Genomic DNA, 15,865 nt, shown 5'->3' on the forward strand with positions numbered 1-15,865 from the left:
AGAATCTATTGTATTTTATTTTTATCCGTTAATATACATATACTTAAAAAGTATGCAAATAAGAGCGCGGGTAATTTGTGTACTTGCAAAGCCTTCGAAATAGGTCGTAATATAACCTGTGACAGTATAGCATTTTGTTGCCTCAGAAGCAATTGCGCTGGTAGCTGAATCTGTGGTTGCCTAACATGAGAGCAGACATCCAGTGGGCCGGCAAAAGATATTATGCGGCAGATTAGGTATATCATTCGTTTGGCGCATATACTTTGATACTTGACGTGCATATACACACATATCTAAAGCTTATTTGGAAGGTTCCTATAAATCTGTCTCATAAGTAGGACCTGGCACCAAGTGAATACTATTTGTTCCTGTCTATAAATAATGTTTTTTGGAAAAATGATTTTCAGAAGAACGTTGTGAATAATGACTTGTTTTTAGTGGATAAAATATTCATTTTCACTACACCTAATATTATTATTATAAATCGAAATACGCATTCTAAAGTTTGACGTACATTAATTTTCTATGAAGCCTTAAACTCACATGTCATATCACATATAGAGCTTGCTGATGTCTGTTTAAAAATATTATATTTATATAAATAAATTTGCAGTGGAAAGCAGCACATATTTTATCCCTCTTTTATGCCCATAAAAAAAATTACAATTTATTAGGTGAATTTTATTATATTTATTCTATATCGAGCTTCCTACCAAGCCATAAAACATTACACAACAAAATCTTGGAGAGAAAACAACAACAATACAAACTTCCATGATAACACAGTGTTTATTAACATTCACACGCCGTTTGACTTGTGGCTAAGTAAATAAAATGCGACATATAAGTGTATGTTTATATGTATACATACAGGCTTAGGCATTCAGCAAATACCTACAAAACCACATAAGTAAAAAAACATATGTTTTCACTTGAAATATGCACATATTGATAAATAAGTACCTATACTCGTATGACTTAACACGTCTACTTATTAACTTTGGAATATATACATATGTTTGTGCACGTATCAGCAATTGTTAGCTTGACGTCATAGCCAAAACAACAAAGCAGAAGAATATGATAAAGCATATAAACTTGACGGAAGCTCGAATAGCTTTGATGTCGTCAGTAATTTTCTTGTTAACGATGACAATAGCAACACGTATTAGGGTGGGAAAGTCTCATGCGCTTCAAAGTCATCGCTTGAATAAGTTCGAGCTCATGTTAAACAACATAATGTGATAACTCAAGCAAAAATTAGCAACAAATGAGTAAACAAGTACGTTCAGCATATTTTAGCTTTGGTAGAATTTTCAGATATCAATACTTATCAGCGATTTAATATAATTTTTCTAATATAGAAATATGTAAGTAGAGAAGCTTTTATTAAGTTCTGTAAACATCAAATAATAAGCATTGGTTAGATTTAAAAATCTTTACTTTATTTTATATACAGTTAAGTAATCTAATGTTATTTAAAATGAATTTATAAAGATAGGCCAAGTGGTTTTAGTTTGCTTGACCATGTTAAGATATTATGAAGAAATAGGTTTGTATCAAAATTCTTATAAAGTAGTCATTTAGTTTCCAGTCTTCAATCTCTCGAATGACGATCTTGTGTGCCTTATGTATGACTATTACGCTTATCACCATTTCTAAGGATATTATACAGAGATTTAGCGTATATTATTATGACGCTTGTTGTATAACGCACTAATTAACCTAAAATACTTCATGGCGCTTAGGCCAAACGATTTGCTACCTTCAAGACGAATAAATGTTACTTAATAAGAGAAAAATCTTAATTTTTTTTTATCGATAAGTTGTATATTATATAATAGTTCGACCTGAACATTACAATTATAGCATTACCTTAGGAAATACTCTATGCTAAATTTGTAGACGTCTTGTGAAATGAAACGTTTTCTATTAGGCTAGTTCGCGTATATACAGATAGATAGACGAATGTAGCTAAATCGACTTAGCTCGTCACGCTGATCATTTCGATACAGTGCATACTTTATAGGGTCTCCGATGTTCTTCTGGTTCTTCTGGGTGGTAAAAACATCGTGGCAAACTAAATATACCACTCCTCATATGTATAAGCGTATATGCTCATATGTGTGTATTATGTGTCTGCACCAGTAAATCGTATACAAATTACTGCATTTAATCGTATCGCATGGCTTAACGCCTTTGTAAATCGCTTTTCACTTTTGTACTCAACTCTTCCACCTCCAGCATCGCTTTTAAAAAAAATCTCGCAGCACTGAGTGCATAAGCTTTTCGTTTGCATTTGTGTACATTTGTTGGAGAGTGTTTATCTGTTTGTGTGCTATTGCTTATGCGTGCACGTAGTTTATCATATATACTCATATTTCTGAGGTGATTCCACCGCGTGAGAGTACAAAAGCATATGAAAGTGTATGAAAATATCGCTGTTTACAGGAGTGAAATGGTAATCCGCAAAACAGAGTACTTTTGTTTGATGAAACCTCATATTACTTCACATATTCGACTTTCTTCCATTTGGCACTATAGTTTTGTCAAAGACTTTACATAAAACATTCATCAAGCAAGATAGTGTTCACCATTAAATAAATATACCTTTATAAGTGCATTCTTAACAATTTATTATGGGGCTAAGGGAAATATTGACCCAATTTAATCCATTTTTGACATACATACATATCCATCAGGATATTATCAGGAAAGAACTCTCTCCGAATTTCAATTATATATTTCATACATTGACCGATTGTTTCGGTAAAAAGTCAGTCATAGGCTCTGGTGGGACGACTTGAATAGTTACGAAGGCGTGGTTGCATTCCGATTTTGCCCATTGTCGCACTGTAACATGAGAACTTTAAAATAGTTCTATGCACAAAATCTTATCCCATCATCCATGTTTACACCGATTAATATAAAGCTCTCTTGCGCCATCTTGGATGTAAATTTTAATGTCTCTGGGAAGTCAGCTATAGATTTTTCGCACTTTTAGACGTTGTTATATAGGGAAAGAGTGTTGTTATCATCCCAATTCACCTATTTTTATGCTGTGGCAAGAGGAGTCGAATTAATTTGTTCTGTGGAAATATAGGTGATATAGCTTGAATGATTTGGGAGATATATACTTTAAACTCAACAAATTAGAGTTGTGTATCTTAATTTGCTGCTTAGTTTTATAGGTTTACGATTAAGGGCTTTTTGTAGACGTGGCAGTAGTCCGATTACGCTCATCTACGAACATGTCCTTCCGATTTAACCAAGGAACACAGGTACAAAGCTGCATGACGATATATCAATTTTTACGCAAGTTACAGCTTGCATAGACAGATGGACGGACATTTGGATTTCGACTCGTCTCGTCACCGTTAAGTTAACAAAACTATAATACTCTGTAGCAACATATTGCAAGTGTATAGAAATTGGGTTAATAATTCTTATACATAATTAGCCATGCTCCATAGGCTTATAGTTGCACTTATAACTTATATTTCATCTAATTGTGTCTGTGGCATTTATAGCCCTTTATCACTCAAGGTTATGTAGTGGAAAGCTAAGAAGGTATTAAATATGTACGTATACTTGGTTGGAAGTTAAATTTAATTTAAATAGTGAGTAAATATGATTGGTTTACAATCAGCTATTTCCCAAACTAAAATCGAATAAAAATCTTTAAAGAACGCTTTGATTTGATTTAGCTTCAAAAGTTATGCTTACAAATAAGAAATCATTTTACTTTCTTTTCTCCTTATAGATTTACCGAAATTCGGTGAGCCATTACAAAATGTCACAGTATCTGTGGGTCGAGAGGCGGTGCTGCAATGTGTTGTTGATAATTTGCAAACCTACAAAGTAAGTAATTAATAAAAGGAAATATGTTTAAATAAAAATTGACGAACAATTATTCAAATGAAGAAACATAAATCAATAATTTTTCATGCGTTAAAGGACTATATATAAAAGAGTAAGGTTGTAAAACAAATAACGCCAAAATTGCTTAGAATTTATCGGCACGCTTAAAAATATTACAGAAATTATACACTGAAATGCACAATGTTTACCCGCACTCTTCACAAACGACATTCACGCACATTTAAAAGGAACTTGCTGCTAGTTGAGCGCACTCAACCATTTTAAAAGTAAATTGCTATATGTCACAACTATTTGTAATCGTTTGTGCACATTTTGGCCCACTGGACACATATTAACATGTCGATACCTGATTTAACACATGCTCGTGGTGACTTGTTTACCTTTCACCTCTTTATATCCTGAACAGGTTATATTAAGTTTGCCACGAAGTTTGTAACACCCAGAAGGAAACGTCGGATACCCTATAAAATATATACGTAAATGATCAGCATGATGAACTGAGTTAATTTAGCCATGTTCGTCTGTCTGTCCATCTGTATATACACGAACTAAACTCTGAGTTTTTAAGATATCGATCGTAAATGTGGAATATGACCGTTTCTTACCAAGAAGCTCTTCATTTGTCGGAATGGTCGATTTCGGTCACTATAGCATATAGCTGCCATACAAACTGAACAATCGGAATCAAGTTCTTGCATTGAAAACTTTTTCATTTGACAAGATATCTTCATGATATTTGGAACGGATCGTTTTCTAACGCAATAATGGAATCTCCGCAAAAATTGTTCAGATCGGATCACTATAGCAAAAAGCTGTTAGACAAGCTGAACAATCGGAATCAAGTTTTTCTAAGGAACCGTTTGTATTTGTGAAGGGTATTATAGCTTCGGTGCAACCGAAGTTAACGTTTTTTCTTGTTTTACGTTTATATTTCCCACATATTTCTCAGTATTTTAACGTAACAATATTTATAAGTTTTAATACTTCACCCACGTTTCCTAGAATTTTTCTTCGCCTGACCTATAAAAAGCGAATGACGTTGTCGAAGATTTCCTGTGAATTTATAGTCGACTTTCTGGCGTCATAACAAGTCAGTTCTTCATATCGATTTCTTAATTTATTGAGTACCGATATATACACGTTGTGTGCGTTACTAAATTTCTGTTAACTGTTGGTCGAAAGCTGAAAAAGTTGAATATATATTTATAAGGATTACAATAAAAGGGAATGTTTTTCTGAAGTGCGTTTTATATGGTTATTTGAATATAAATCCCTAATGAACAATAATTGTAAAAAATACAAAATTATGTATTTATCGCCATTCCAAACGCACTTAAACACTTAAACAATATGGTCACTATTGTTCGCTGCCATCTCATTTACATATAGCTTTGACCAAAAATATTCTGTTCCTGAAAGTGTGTGTACATGTGTACAACTTATGATGCCATCGTTATTTTTAACTTCCTAATCGAATTTATATTTAGTGTTGCCTTTATAATTCACACCGCCTTTACTTCATTGTATACTAGTTCCAAAAGTTCTTTCAACTTACACATTTGATCTCTCGATAATGTACTCACCAAAGCACATTTTACATGACATGCATCTAAATGATACATTATATTACTTCTTTATTATGTTCCACCTTTACGCCTAAATGTATGCTACAAAGCTAACTAAATCATTATGACGCCAACAAATTATAATCTTTATTACTAATATTGCTCTATGCAATGTGTCTGTATGAGTGCAATATACTATTTTCAAAACAATTTTGAAAAGATGCGAAGTTTATTTTTCTTCGTATATACTTGTCGTTGTAATTTTTTTTTAATGCCCTAGCTGCGCAAGAAAGCGTCACAATAAATGTTTTCCTGAGCAGAAATTGTAAGTTTTCTCGGTCGTTTTAAATGTTGGAAAACTGTTATGCATAGTTGCATAAGTGCGTGTGTAAAGGAATATTTGTATATCTTTTTATAAGGTTCCATATATATATATGTTTAATTTTTCTGTAAAAAAATTCGCTGGGTGTGCCCCTTAAGCAAACATTAAATTTTATATGACCTATTAACCAAATAAATTATATGTGCGTATGTAAATTGGTAACCATATTCGTGGTATATGTCTATGTTTACATATGTCTGCTCACGAATTCGACCACCGAAATTAACCCATTCATTAGTCCTTTATGACCATGAGCCTCAAAGCAAGGTCCTCATACTCTACCTTAGTTTATTTACTATGAGACTTACAACGGCCACAAGTAATCAGGCGGATATTAAGATTTATAAATACACCCACATGTTCACTATATATATGTATATAAAAGCAATATATGTATGTGTACATATGCAAATCCAAATAAAGTATATTCCAACAAACAGTCCAACTATTAAACTAAAGGTAAACAAGCAATTTTCACATGATTTTCTTTTCTCTTTCCTTTCGCTTTCTTATTGATACTAACATATACACCTTCACACATTCACATGACTACAACGTCCTGTGGAACAACGTGGAATATGCAACTCAACTACTGGCACGTCCAATGGATAAATAAACAAACCGACAATACGTGCATCCACCTGCACGCATCAATAAAAATAAACAATCACAAATACGAATAAACAAAAATAAACTAATGAACGAACGTACATATGAATGGGGTCGTTTTGTCGCCCAACGCACTATCTGCTAATATGAAAATGAATGGGTTGTGCCAAACGGGTTGACACGTCTCCAAATATGCCTTATCTACACACACAAATACATATCCTCGCGTTCCTATGCGTCATATGACCACTTCGTCTACCGCTTAGATTGCGTGGCTGCGTGTCGATACACAAACAATACTGACGATACAAAGCCACGTGATAACGAAGAACCATCGAATGAGTATAACCCACGCTGAGAAACGTGCTTGGATATTAAGAATTCGTGACATCAAGGAAGCGGACAAAGGTTGGTACATGTGCCAGATTAATACCGATCCGATGAAGAGTCAAGTTGGTTACCTGGATGTTGTGGGTGAGTAAGATAAACATAATAGAGTCAATCTATTTATATATAATATATCACGAAATAAATCTAAAAAATTGAAAAATAGCAATTGGTTATGTTATTAATATACTTTACCATAAGTTAGATTTAAGCGACAGGGATATGTATGTATAATTATCTGTAGCAATGTAGATATTAGGATTTATGTTTATGTACCATTCGTTTACTATACTTATATGATATTTAAAACTCTAATTCCGCCATACGCACGTTTTACTGAATTTATATGACCTTAGATTAGGTCACGCGGCACTCAAGCCACGAATAATTGCACTTGGCCAGCTAGATAGGCTGATGAAGACCTCCTATTGATTAAATGACCTTCCATGCAAATCAACTAATTCATCGAGATGCTTCCTAAGTCTAGCAAAAGCTGGAAAGTGGAGGAGAAAGCATATAGATGTCTCCACCTCCGTGCAACTCTCATAATTTTCGTCCTCTAAAATCTTTAGCCTCACTGCGTCAGAACATTGCTAAGATCAAATTATTCAATGGATCTCTTATGCTCCACTCTGAGCCAAAAGTATATCACTGCCGCATAGGTGTTGATTGCTAACCAACGCTTACTGAGCTTACACATCCAGTGGCCCACAGATCTCTTGCTAGGTTGAAAGGGGCCAGTGAAACACCGACCACCGACATTAAAGTAAATAAGTTTCATTTTATTGCAAGCTCACCAGCTTTGAAGTTGATGAGAACTTATTAACTTGATTCTTATGGGGTCGGACACTTCTTGACTAAAGTCGAATGCGCTGTCAGCGAGATGTATTGCCACACTGCTATCAACTGGTAAATTATACTAATATGAGTGGTTTTTTAGACGTTTAGTTTTTAGAGACAATGATTTCTTAAGAGTTAGTCTTTTGTGCGGCTGTTACCTAATTTAAACCCAGTTGGGTTTGCCATTTCATAATGAACAGGCTTACTTCGGAGCAACCTTTGCAACTCGTGCGATGAAGCTTACTTTTGCTTGAACGGATACGTTAATAAAAAAAAAATTGTCGTATTAGGGTTGCTGATAATGCAAAAGCCAGCGTAAAAATCAATAAATTTATTGAAGAAAATTTTTGGCGAGCGTATTAGCTCAAGTCGTGAGTTTGTGGCGTGGCTCGTAAGACTATTTTTTGTGATGTTATGTGAAGTTGCTTGTCAACGCAGATATGCCCGAGACTATTGACGCCTTGACATATGGCTTAAATTACAAAAAGTGGTCGAATATTAGACCTCTGAGCTAGAATTTATTTTATCCAGATGATTGTCCGAAATCACTTATCTCAAATCAGGTTTATACATCATGGCAAACCCTTATCTTTACAGTCAAGCTAAATTCTTGGTCATAACTTAAAACTGTGTATGTTTTTCTGCTTCTGGAAAACCATATATCTAAAATAAATACCCTTTATAAAAATTTATTCATAAAGTAACGTCTATAGTGATAGTATGTATGTCAATATGGTTACCGACATACTCAGTCCACAATTTAATCAAACAATCACAGACAAAATTTAAAAATTAAAAAAATTTATTGTCTGAATTGCTACACACAGATAAATTACCAACAACTTTGCAACTGACGTATTCTTCTGCTGTTTACGTTGACTATTGTATTTTACTTAACAGATCTTCATAGCTTTGAAGTTAGTTTGCAAATCTTAAAAAACTATAATTATTCCAAGTAGATAAGAGTTTCCATGTGCTCTGGCACAGTTTTCTCGCACTATATCACGTGTTACTTAAATTATGAAATTAATTAAAAATGTTTTTTTTTGTCAATTGCCATTACATGCTACATTTTAATATCGAGCTTTTTGTATACACATACATATGCCCCACTCCCACTTACTTACCACTTTCTTCCACCTTCCGATGGCTTCTATTACGACAACATCTATTTACACTTGAATACCAACTTTTCAATTTGTCGACAGCTGTAAACTGATAATAACCTGTTATATTGGACTTTCCTAGTCAGTGGAGCATTTGCTATAGCCGGTACGCAGAGTTTTTAAAATAAGGCTATAACGATAAGTCTTGCTATTCTTAAATTAAAGTTTTAATTGGCATTAGTTGAAATATATAGAAATATGCATCTCTTAACATCCTACGAAATCACTTAAAACGTTAGGTTCATGGAAATTTTATTTACTTAATGAATACTATTTGTTTGCGTGACTGTTCTTTCTCTTAATGGGATCACTAATAAGATTTGGGATGGCCTGAAAGTTGATTTAAATAAAAACAATGTACGTACACGTCTTGTTTTCGCCAAGATGCCGCTCATTTGAATTTGGAATCGCCGATATCGTACCACTATAGTAGAAAGCTGTCATACAAACTGAACGATCAAATACATGTCCTTATATGGAAAACTTTTTTATTTGACAATATATCTTCACGAAATTTGGCATTAATTATTATTGAGGACAACGCTACAATCCTTGAATATTTTGTTCAGAGCGGGCCACTATAGCATATATTGTAGCTGTTATACAAATAATTTATTAAGTAGCTTTTATTCGACTTGAATGTTATTAATATCAAACAGTGTGGCTAGAAGGAACTAACAAATCATTTGCAATTGAATGCAAATTGTTGAATGAAAGGTTCAGTTATACTTGTACATAAAGTTGCTATTACATATGCATCTGTGTTTTGGTGCAGGCGAACTAACGAATTTTTATTGTATCTTCTGTTATTACATGAACAAGTTCACCTTTCAATTACTTTCAAACTAATGAGTAACTAACTAGTAAATGACAAATTACATGCGTTTCAGAAACAACAACAACTATAAATAAACAGTACTTAACACTAATTAAAATTTAATTTGCCCTGCGTGAGTTGGCTGCGGCACCTAACATTTACGCCTTCATATACATGTACAATTAGCTATAAGTAGTATATATAAACTTTAATGCAGCATAAGCTAAAAGAGCTTTTCATATGAGTATAAGTGCACAAAAACGTGTGAAATGCTTATTATATAGTTTTCATGCATAAACTATATATATTATATATATGATTTGTCTAAACTATAGCAGCCCTCCAATTTGTTTTCATAAATTTCAGATTTTCTTAAAATAAAGAAATCAGAAATAAAAAACTTTCATATATACAATATTTTTAGGTTATATATTCACTTAAAATAAAACCACACATTTAATTTAATTCTTCTGTTTTTAGAAGTTTCATCTGAAAGCTGTAATGATAGGCAAAAGTTCATTGGACAAAACTAAAGCATCTGCGGTAAACTACCTAACTAACTAACAAGATAATTCTTCTTTTGCATCTTCGTTCTAATTCTACACTTTTTGGTATACTTTGCCTTTGGCATAAGTGCTGAAAATGATTTAATAAATTGATTAACGTCAGGAAAATGAGCTGGATACTTTAAAACACCAGTTAATCGCGTTAATGTGTCCTTTTTAGTTTATTGCAACATTTAGTTTTATGAAATTTATGCATCAATCTACATATCATTTCTATTTTTTTTTTTGTGAACTGACCCGTTCAATTGCTCAGAAAAAAATTTCACACTGCAACATTTCGCTCTTCTCTCCAGTCATATATTACCTATTGGTTCATCGAAGATTGAAACATTTTTGGACTATTCAATCAATATGGGCATTACTTAATGCTTGCTTGCTACTAAAATTTTTTCTGAACCGAATGGTTACTTGACAGAGTGAACAAAGCAGCTAAAAACAAAAACAACTACCAGTAACTAGCAAATTTATCAACCAAGACATTTAAAAAATTGCTACAACAAAGAAATTGTAATGAAAATAGCAGCAAAACTTCTTCGGTACTAATAAGTGTATAACAATTAGTAGTAAGCAAATATTGGTAGTTTTACTTTAGTATCGTCGTATCAGATAAAAAAAAAAATAAGTTTCCTCTTGTTTTCCAATAATTTTGCTTTTACCCAGTATATGCTTTCATTTAGCGTATATTTACCGTTGTTGTTAGTAGTTTGCTGATTGGCCTTTCTTTTAACTACACACGTGATATTCATGCAAGTTGTCATATGCATGCTTGTACCACTATTTGCGAAAGTTACGTATACGCCACGCATGTCACGTGCACACCATTAATTTACCGCCAGATTTTTCACGTATTCAACGCAACCATGACGCAAACATGTTCAACTAACTTACCATATGTCTAACCTTATATTGGTTGCAAAACACTTGAAAGCAACAATGTTGTAAGCAGTGGCAATTAGCGCAACGTTTTCTTTCGAAACTATGATACTGTTTCATTGGCCACTGTATACATTTTTTTGTGATGTATGTTCTACTTTGTTTTAATTGGCAATCTGATGATAATATGAACTTTAAGCATAGAACTTAGCTAGAAATAGGTTACTTAGTGGGTCTGCTCCTAGTTCGATGAGCATAGTATAGAAAATAGATAGAAATAATTAGTAATGTGTGTGTGTGTGAAAATGTTTTCAATGCGGTTAAACGGTCTTCCTATGATGAAGAGTTCTGTGTAAATTTCAATAGAAATGTTTTTTGGTATTCACTCAGATTTTAAAGTTGTAACTATTAAACCCATTTTAAATCAAGTAAGGAGGCCTAAGTTCGAGTGTAGCCGAGCGCAACATATTACAACAGATAATAAGAGTTTGGTTTGTCTAACGGTTATGTGTAATACTTGAAGCTAATCAATAAACGAAAAGCTTTAAGGTTTCAGGTATGTATCTCACAAACTACTAAAGCTATATCAACCAAACTCGCTGAGACAGATCCTTGCGTATGAAAATGGGTAACATCGCATGATAACAAGGTCCACTCCTCATATAATGGTTATGTTGAAAAATACTGATAGCGCGATAAGTCAATAAATAAATGCTTCTGGTTCATTAAATTTTACATACATGAGGGTACATTGTTATAAGGAAAAAGACTATAATCCACAATTTGATCGACAATTTCTGTAAAAAGTTGGCAATAGGAACCGGGGCCCACATATTCATTATCTGGAGACTTGACTAATTGTAATCCGAATAATTTTAGACTTGAGATAGCATATATATACATATATACAATATATAATATGTATAAATATAGTACAATATTTTGCATATTGTCATTACTTTCCTTAATAATTGTTATGTTAAGGTTAAAGCAGCGAGTTTAACCATCTAAATTCAATAGTTTTCCGCAAAGTCTTAGTTGAATGCCTTCAATCTGTAAACAGTTTTACTTGCATTGTGGTTTCATAAAACCACAAACTTTTCTTTCATTGTTCATGTTCTAAAATATTTGCCATAAATAATTTTTTCAAAATTCAAGTTATTTTCAAAGTTATACCTTTTTTAGCAGCTGGTGTCGCAACTCAAAACTTTAAATGCGTTTTCTTGCAAGCTTTTTTGAGGCAGTCGACGCGGTACCTAAAGTCTAATAAGTCTATTTACTTAAATTTAGAATAAATATTCTCTAAATATCACTCTATCGTATAAATCAGCAAAAATTGAAATTTTGAGTTTTGTTTTTTATGCGTATGTAAATTAAAACATTGTGACCAGAAAGTTTCCGGAAATTGTCATTTAAACTGCCGGCGCTGAATATTTTTCAGCACTTTTTTTGATAAGTTGGTAGCACTGTCCTTAATTACTATGCCAAAAATGAGCGCGATCTGTCAACCAGTTTGTTTGCAGCAGCTGTTGAATTCAGTCGACCTCAGCAGTGTTTTGCGATTTTTACAATGGAAAAAAGTATTGAACAAAGAATTTGCATCAAATTTTGTGATTCGAACAAAATTTCGTGCGCGGAATCGTTGCGAATGCTAGAAAAGGCTTATGGTGAATCTATTCTATCGAAAAAGTTTACGACTGGTACAAAGCCTTTACGGATGGTCGAGAAACCGTCGAGGACCTGCCTGTTCTGGTCGTCCTTCCACGTCTACCACTGACGATGATATCAAAAAAGTGAAAGAAATCGTGCTCGAAAATCATCATGCGAGTGTTAGAGAGATAGAATGTATTACAACTGGTGATAAGACATGGGTTTATAAATACGACATGTAAACGAGCCAACAATCATCGGAATGGAAGGAAAAAAAAGAGCCGAAACCGAAAATTCTAGCATATTCAGCTATAAAAATTAAAGCAAACCCCCCTCTTCTGTATTCAATATTAAACCCAGAAACCAATTCCGATTCACCCTCAGCAAAATCAAAAGGAGTTCGATTAGTTTCAGCCAAACAAATACAAAACCACACTAATCTTATAGGAAACAAAATTACCAAAAACCAAACAAATTTTTGATAATAAAAAAAATCTAAAATATTATATCTACCAATTAAAAAAACAAAAGATAACAACACCAACGCTATTCTAACTTCATAAGAAATTGTTTGTGCAACAGCACGTAGTCCCCCTAATAAAGCATAATTAGAATTAGATGATCAACCAGCAACCATAACAGTATAAACCCCCAATCTAGCACAACACAAAAAAAATAACAACCCTAAATTAAAAGAAAATAATTTAACAAATAAAGGAATACACAACCAAGCAACTAAAGACAAAAATAAAGAAAAAATAGGAGAAAAATAATAAGAGATATAATTTGATAAAAGGGGATAAGTTTGTTCCTTAGTAAATAACTTAATTGCATCACAAAAAGGTTGAGGAATACCTATTAAACCAACCTTATTAGGGCCTTTACGAATCTGAATATAACCTAAAACCTTACGTTCCAAAAGAGTTAAAAAAGCTACTCTCACTAAAACACAAATTACTAAAATTAAACCTCCAATAACCGATAAAATAAATTCCATAAAAAACAAGTACTATTTGTAATAATAAATTACATAAATAAATTCTAAATTTATTGCACTAATCTGCCAAAATAGTAATTAATCACATTCTATAAATAAAATATTATTATTTTAATGCCTGGTCCTTTCGTACTAAGGCATTATAAAAATTTAAAGATAGAAACCAACCTGGCTTACGCCGGTCTGAACTCAGATCATGTAAGAATTTAAAAGTCGAACAGACTTAACATTTAAGCGACTACACCTAAAATTATATCTTAATCCAACATCGAGGTCGCAAACTTTTTTATCGATATGAACTCTCCAAAAAAATTACGCTGTTATCCCTAAAGTAACTTAATCTTATAATCACTATTAATGGATCAATAACTCATAAATTAATGATTTTAAATAATTAAAAGTTAATTAAATTTTAATATCACCCCAACAAAATATTTTATATTATAAAAATAAACCGATTCCAAAAAATTTAAACAACACAAAATATAAAGATTTATAGGGTCTTCTCGTCTTTTAAATATATTTTAGCTTTTTGACTAAAATATAAAATTCTATTATAAATTTATATGAAACAGCTTATACCTCGTCCAACCGTTCATACCAGCCTTCAATTAAAAGACTAATGATTATGCTACCTTTGCACAGTTAAAATACTGCGGCCATTTAAATAATTTCAGTGGGCAGGTCAGACTTTAAAAATAACTCAAAAAGACATGTTTTTGTTAAACAGGCGGGTAAAAAATTTGCCGAGTTCTTTATATAAACTTAACATAAAAAATTATCTAAACAAAACATATACTAATTCTATCATTATTCCCCTTTATAAATTATTAATAAAACAATTTTTATAAATAAATTAAAATATAATAAATAATATAATTAATAAAATAATTTATAACAAACTTTATAATGATTGCTAATTCTAAGCATACATTTTATACTACCACTATTAATTTTTAATAATTTATCTTAAAGCTTATCCCTTAAGATATTCAAGTTAATAAATATTTTAATTAATTAAATAACCAAAAAATCAAAAACTTGTAAATTAAATTTATTTCTAAAAAAACTAGATACCTTTATAAACGAATAACATCTCATTTCTAATAATTTATTTAAAATAATTTTGACACATTAACTTTAAAAAATTATTAACTCTTATAAAATCGAGATCAATAAATTTCTATTAATTATTTAATAAACCCTGATACACAAGGTACAATAAATTAAATCTTCTTTCACTACAAAAATTTTTCAAAATATTTCAATTACCTTTCACAATACTAATAAACTATTATAAAAATTATTTTTTCATTAAAAATTACTAAAACATTAAATTATACAATTATTTTTAATACAATAAATCAAAAAACTAAAAAAATTAATAAATAAATATTGTTCAATTTATATTGATTTGCACAAAAACCTTTTCAATGTAAATGAAACGCTTTACTAAATAAGCTTTAAACTGTCATTCTAGATACACCTTCCGGTACATCTACTATGTTACGACTTATCTTACCTTAATAGTAAGAGCGACGGGCGATGTGTGCATATTCTAGAGCTAAAATCAAATTAACAATCTTTAAAATTTTACTATCAAATCCACCTTCACTAAAATATTTCAAAATTAGATCTGTCTAAATAAATTTATTGTAACCCATCTCTACTTAAACATAAGCTACACCTTGATCTGATATACATTCTTATAAAAATTATAGAAAATTATTTTTCTAATAAAATATTCTGATAACGACGGTATATAAACTGAAAAACAAATTCAAGCGAGGTTCATCGTGGATTATCAATTACAGGACAGGTTCCTCTGAATAGACTAAAATACCGCCAAATTTTTTAAGTTTCAAGAACATAACTACTACTACCTTAGTGTTTATAATTACATTTTAAATAATAGGGTATCTAATCCTAGTCTATAATTAAAATTTACAAGCTTCAAAATATTTACACAAAAAAAATTCTCAAATTTAAAATTTCACCTAATAAACTCAATATTATTTCAAAACAATACATTTTAACTCACACCAAACCAATTTTATTCGCATTATTTGTATAACCGCGGCTGCTGGCACAAATTTAACCAATGCTCTATGAAATCACTATCTCCAAGTTT

General features: G+C 31.8%; 2 protein-coding genes across 3 annotated transcripts in view; one reads left to right on the forward strand and one right to left on the reverse strand.

Annotated features, from left to right (window-relative positions):
• Window positions 1-15,865, forward strand: part of LOC106625689 (uncharacterized) — a 41,996-nt gene that overhangs the window by 9,124 nt on the left and 17,007 nt on the right. For both annotated transcript variants that reach the window (XM_070106967.1, XM_070106968.1), the window contains exons 3-4: window positions 3,764-3,861; window positions 6,705-6,912. In XM_070106967.1, the coding sequence (XP_069963068.1) occupies window positions 3,764-3,861; window positions 6,705-6,912 (306 nt within the window). The remainder of the gene's footprint in view (window positions 1-3,763; window positions 3,862-6,704; window positions 6,913-15,865) is intronic.
• Window positions 12,961-13,758, reverse strand: LOC138856454 (NADH-ubiquinone oxidoreductase chain 1-like). Its single transcript, XM_070107569.1, is given in 1 exon segment — window positions 12,961-13,758. A coding segment is annotated over 1 exon segment (774 nt). The 5' UTR covers window positions 13,735-13,758.

This window comes from Bactrocera oleae, chromosome 3, assembly GCF_042242935.1.
Source record: "Bactrocera oleae isolate idBacOlea1 chromosome 3, idBacOlea1, whole genome shotgun sequence".
Taxonomy (NCBI): domain Eukaryota; kingdom Metazoa; phylum Arthropoda; class Insecta; order Diptera; family Tephritidae; genus Bactrocera; species Bactrocera oleae.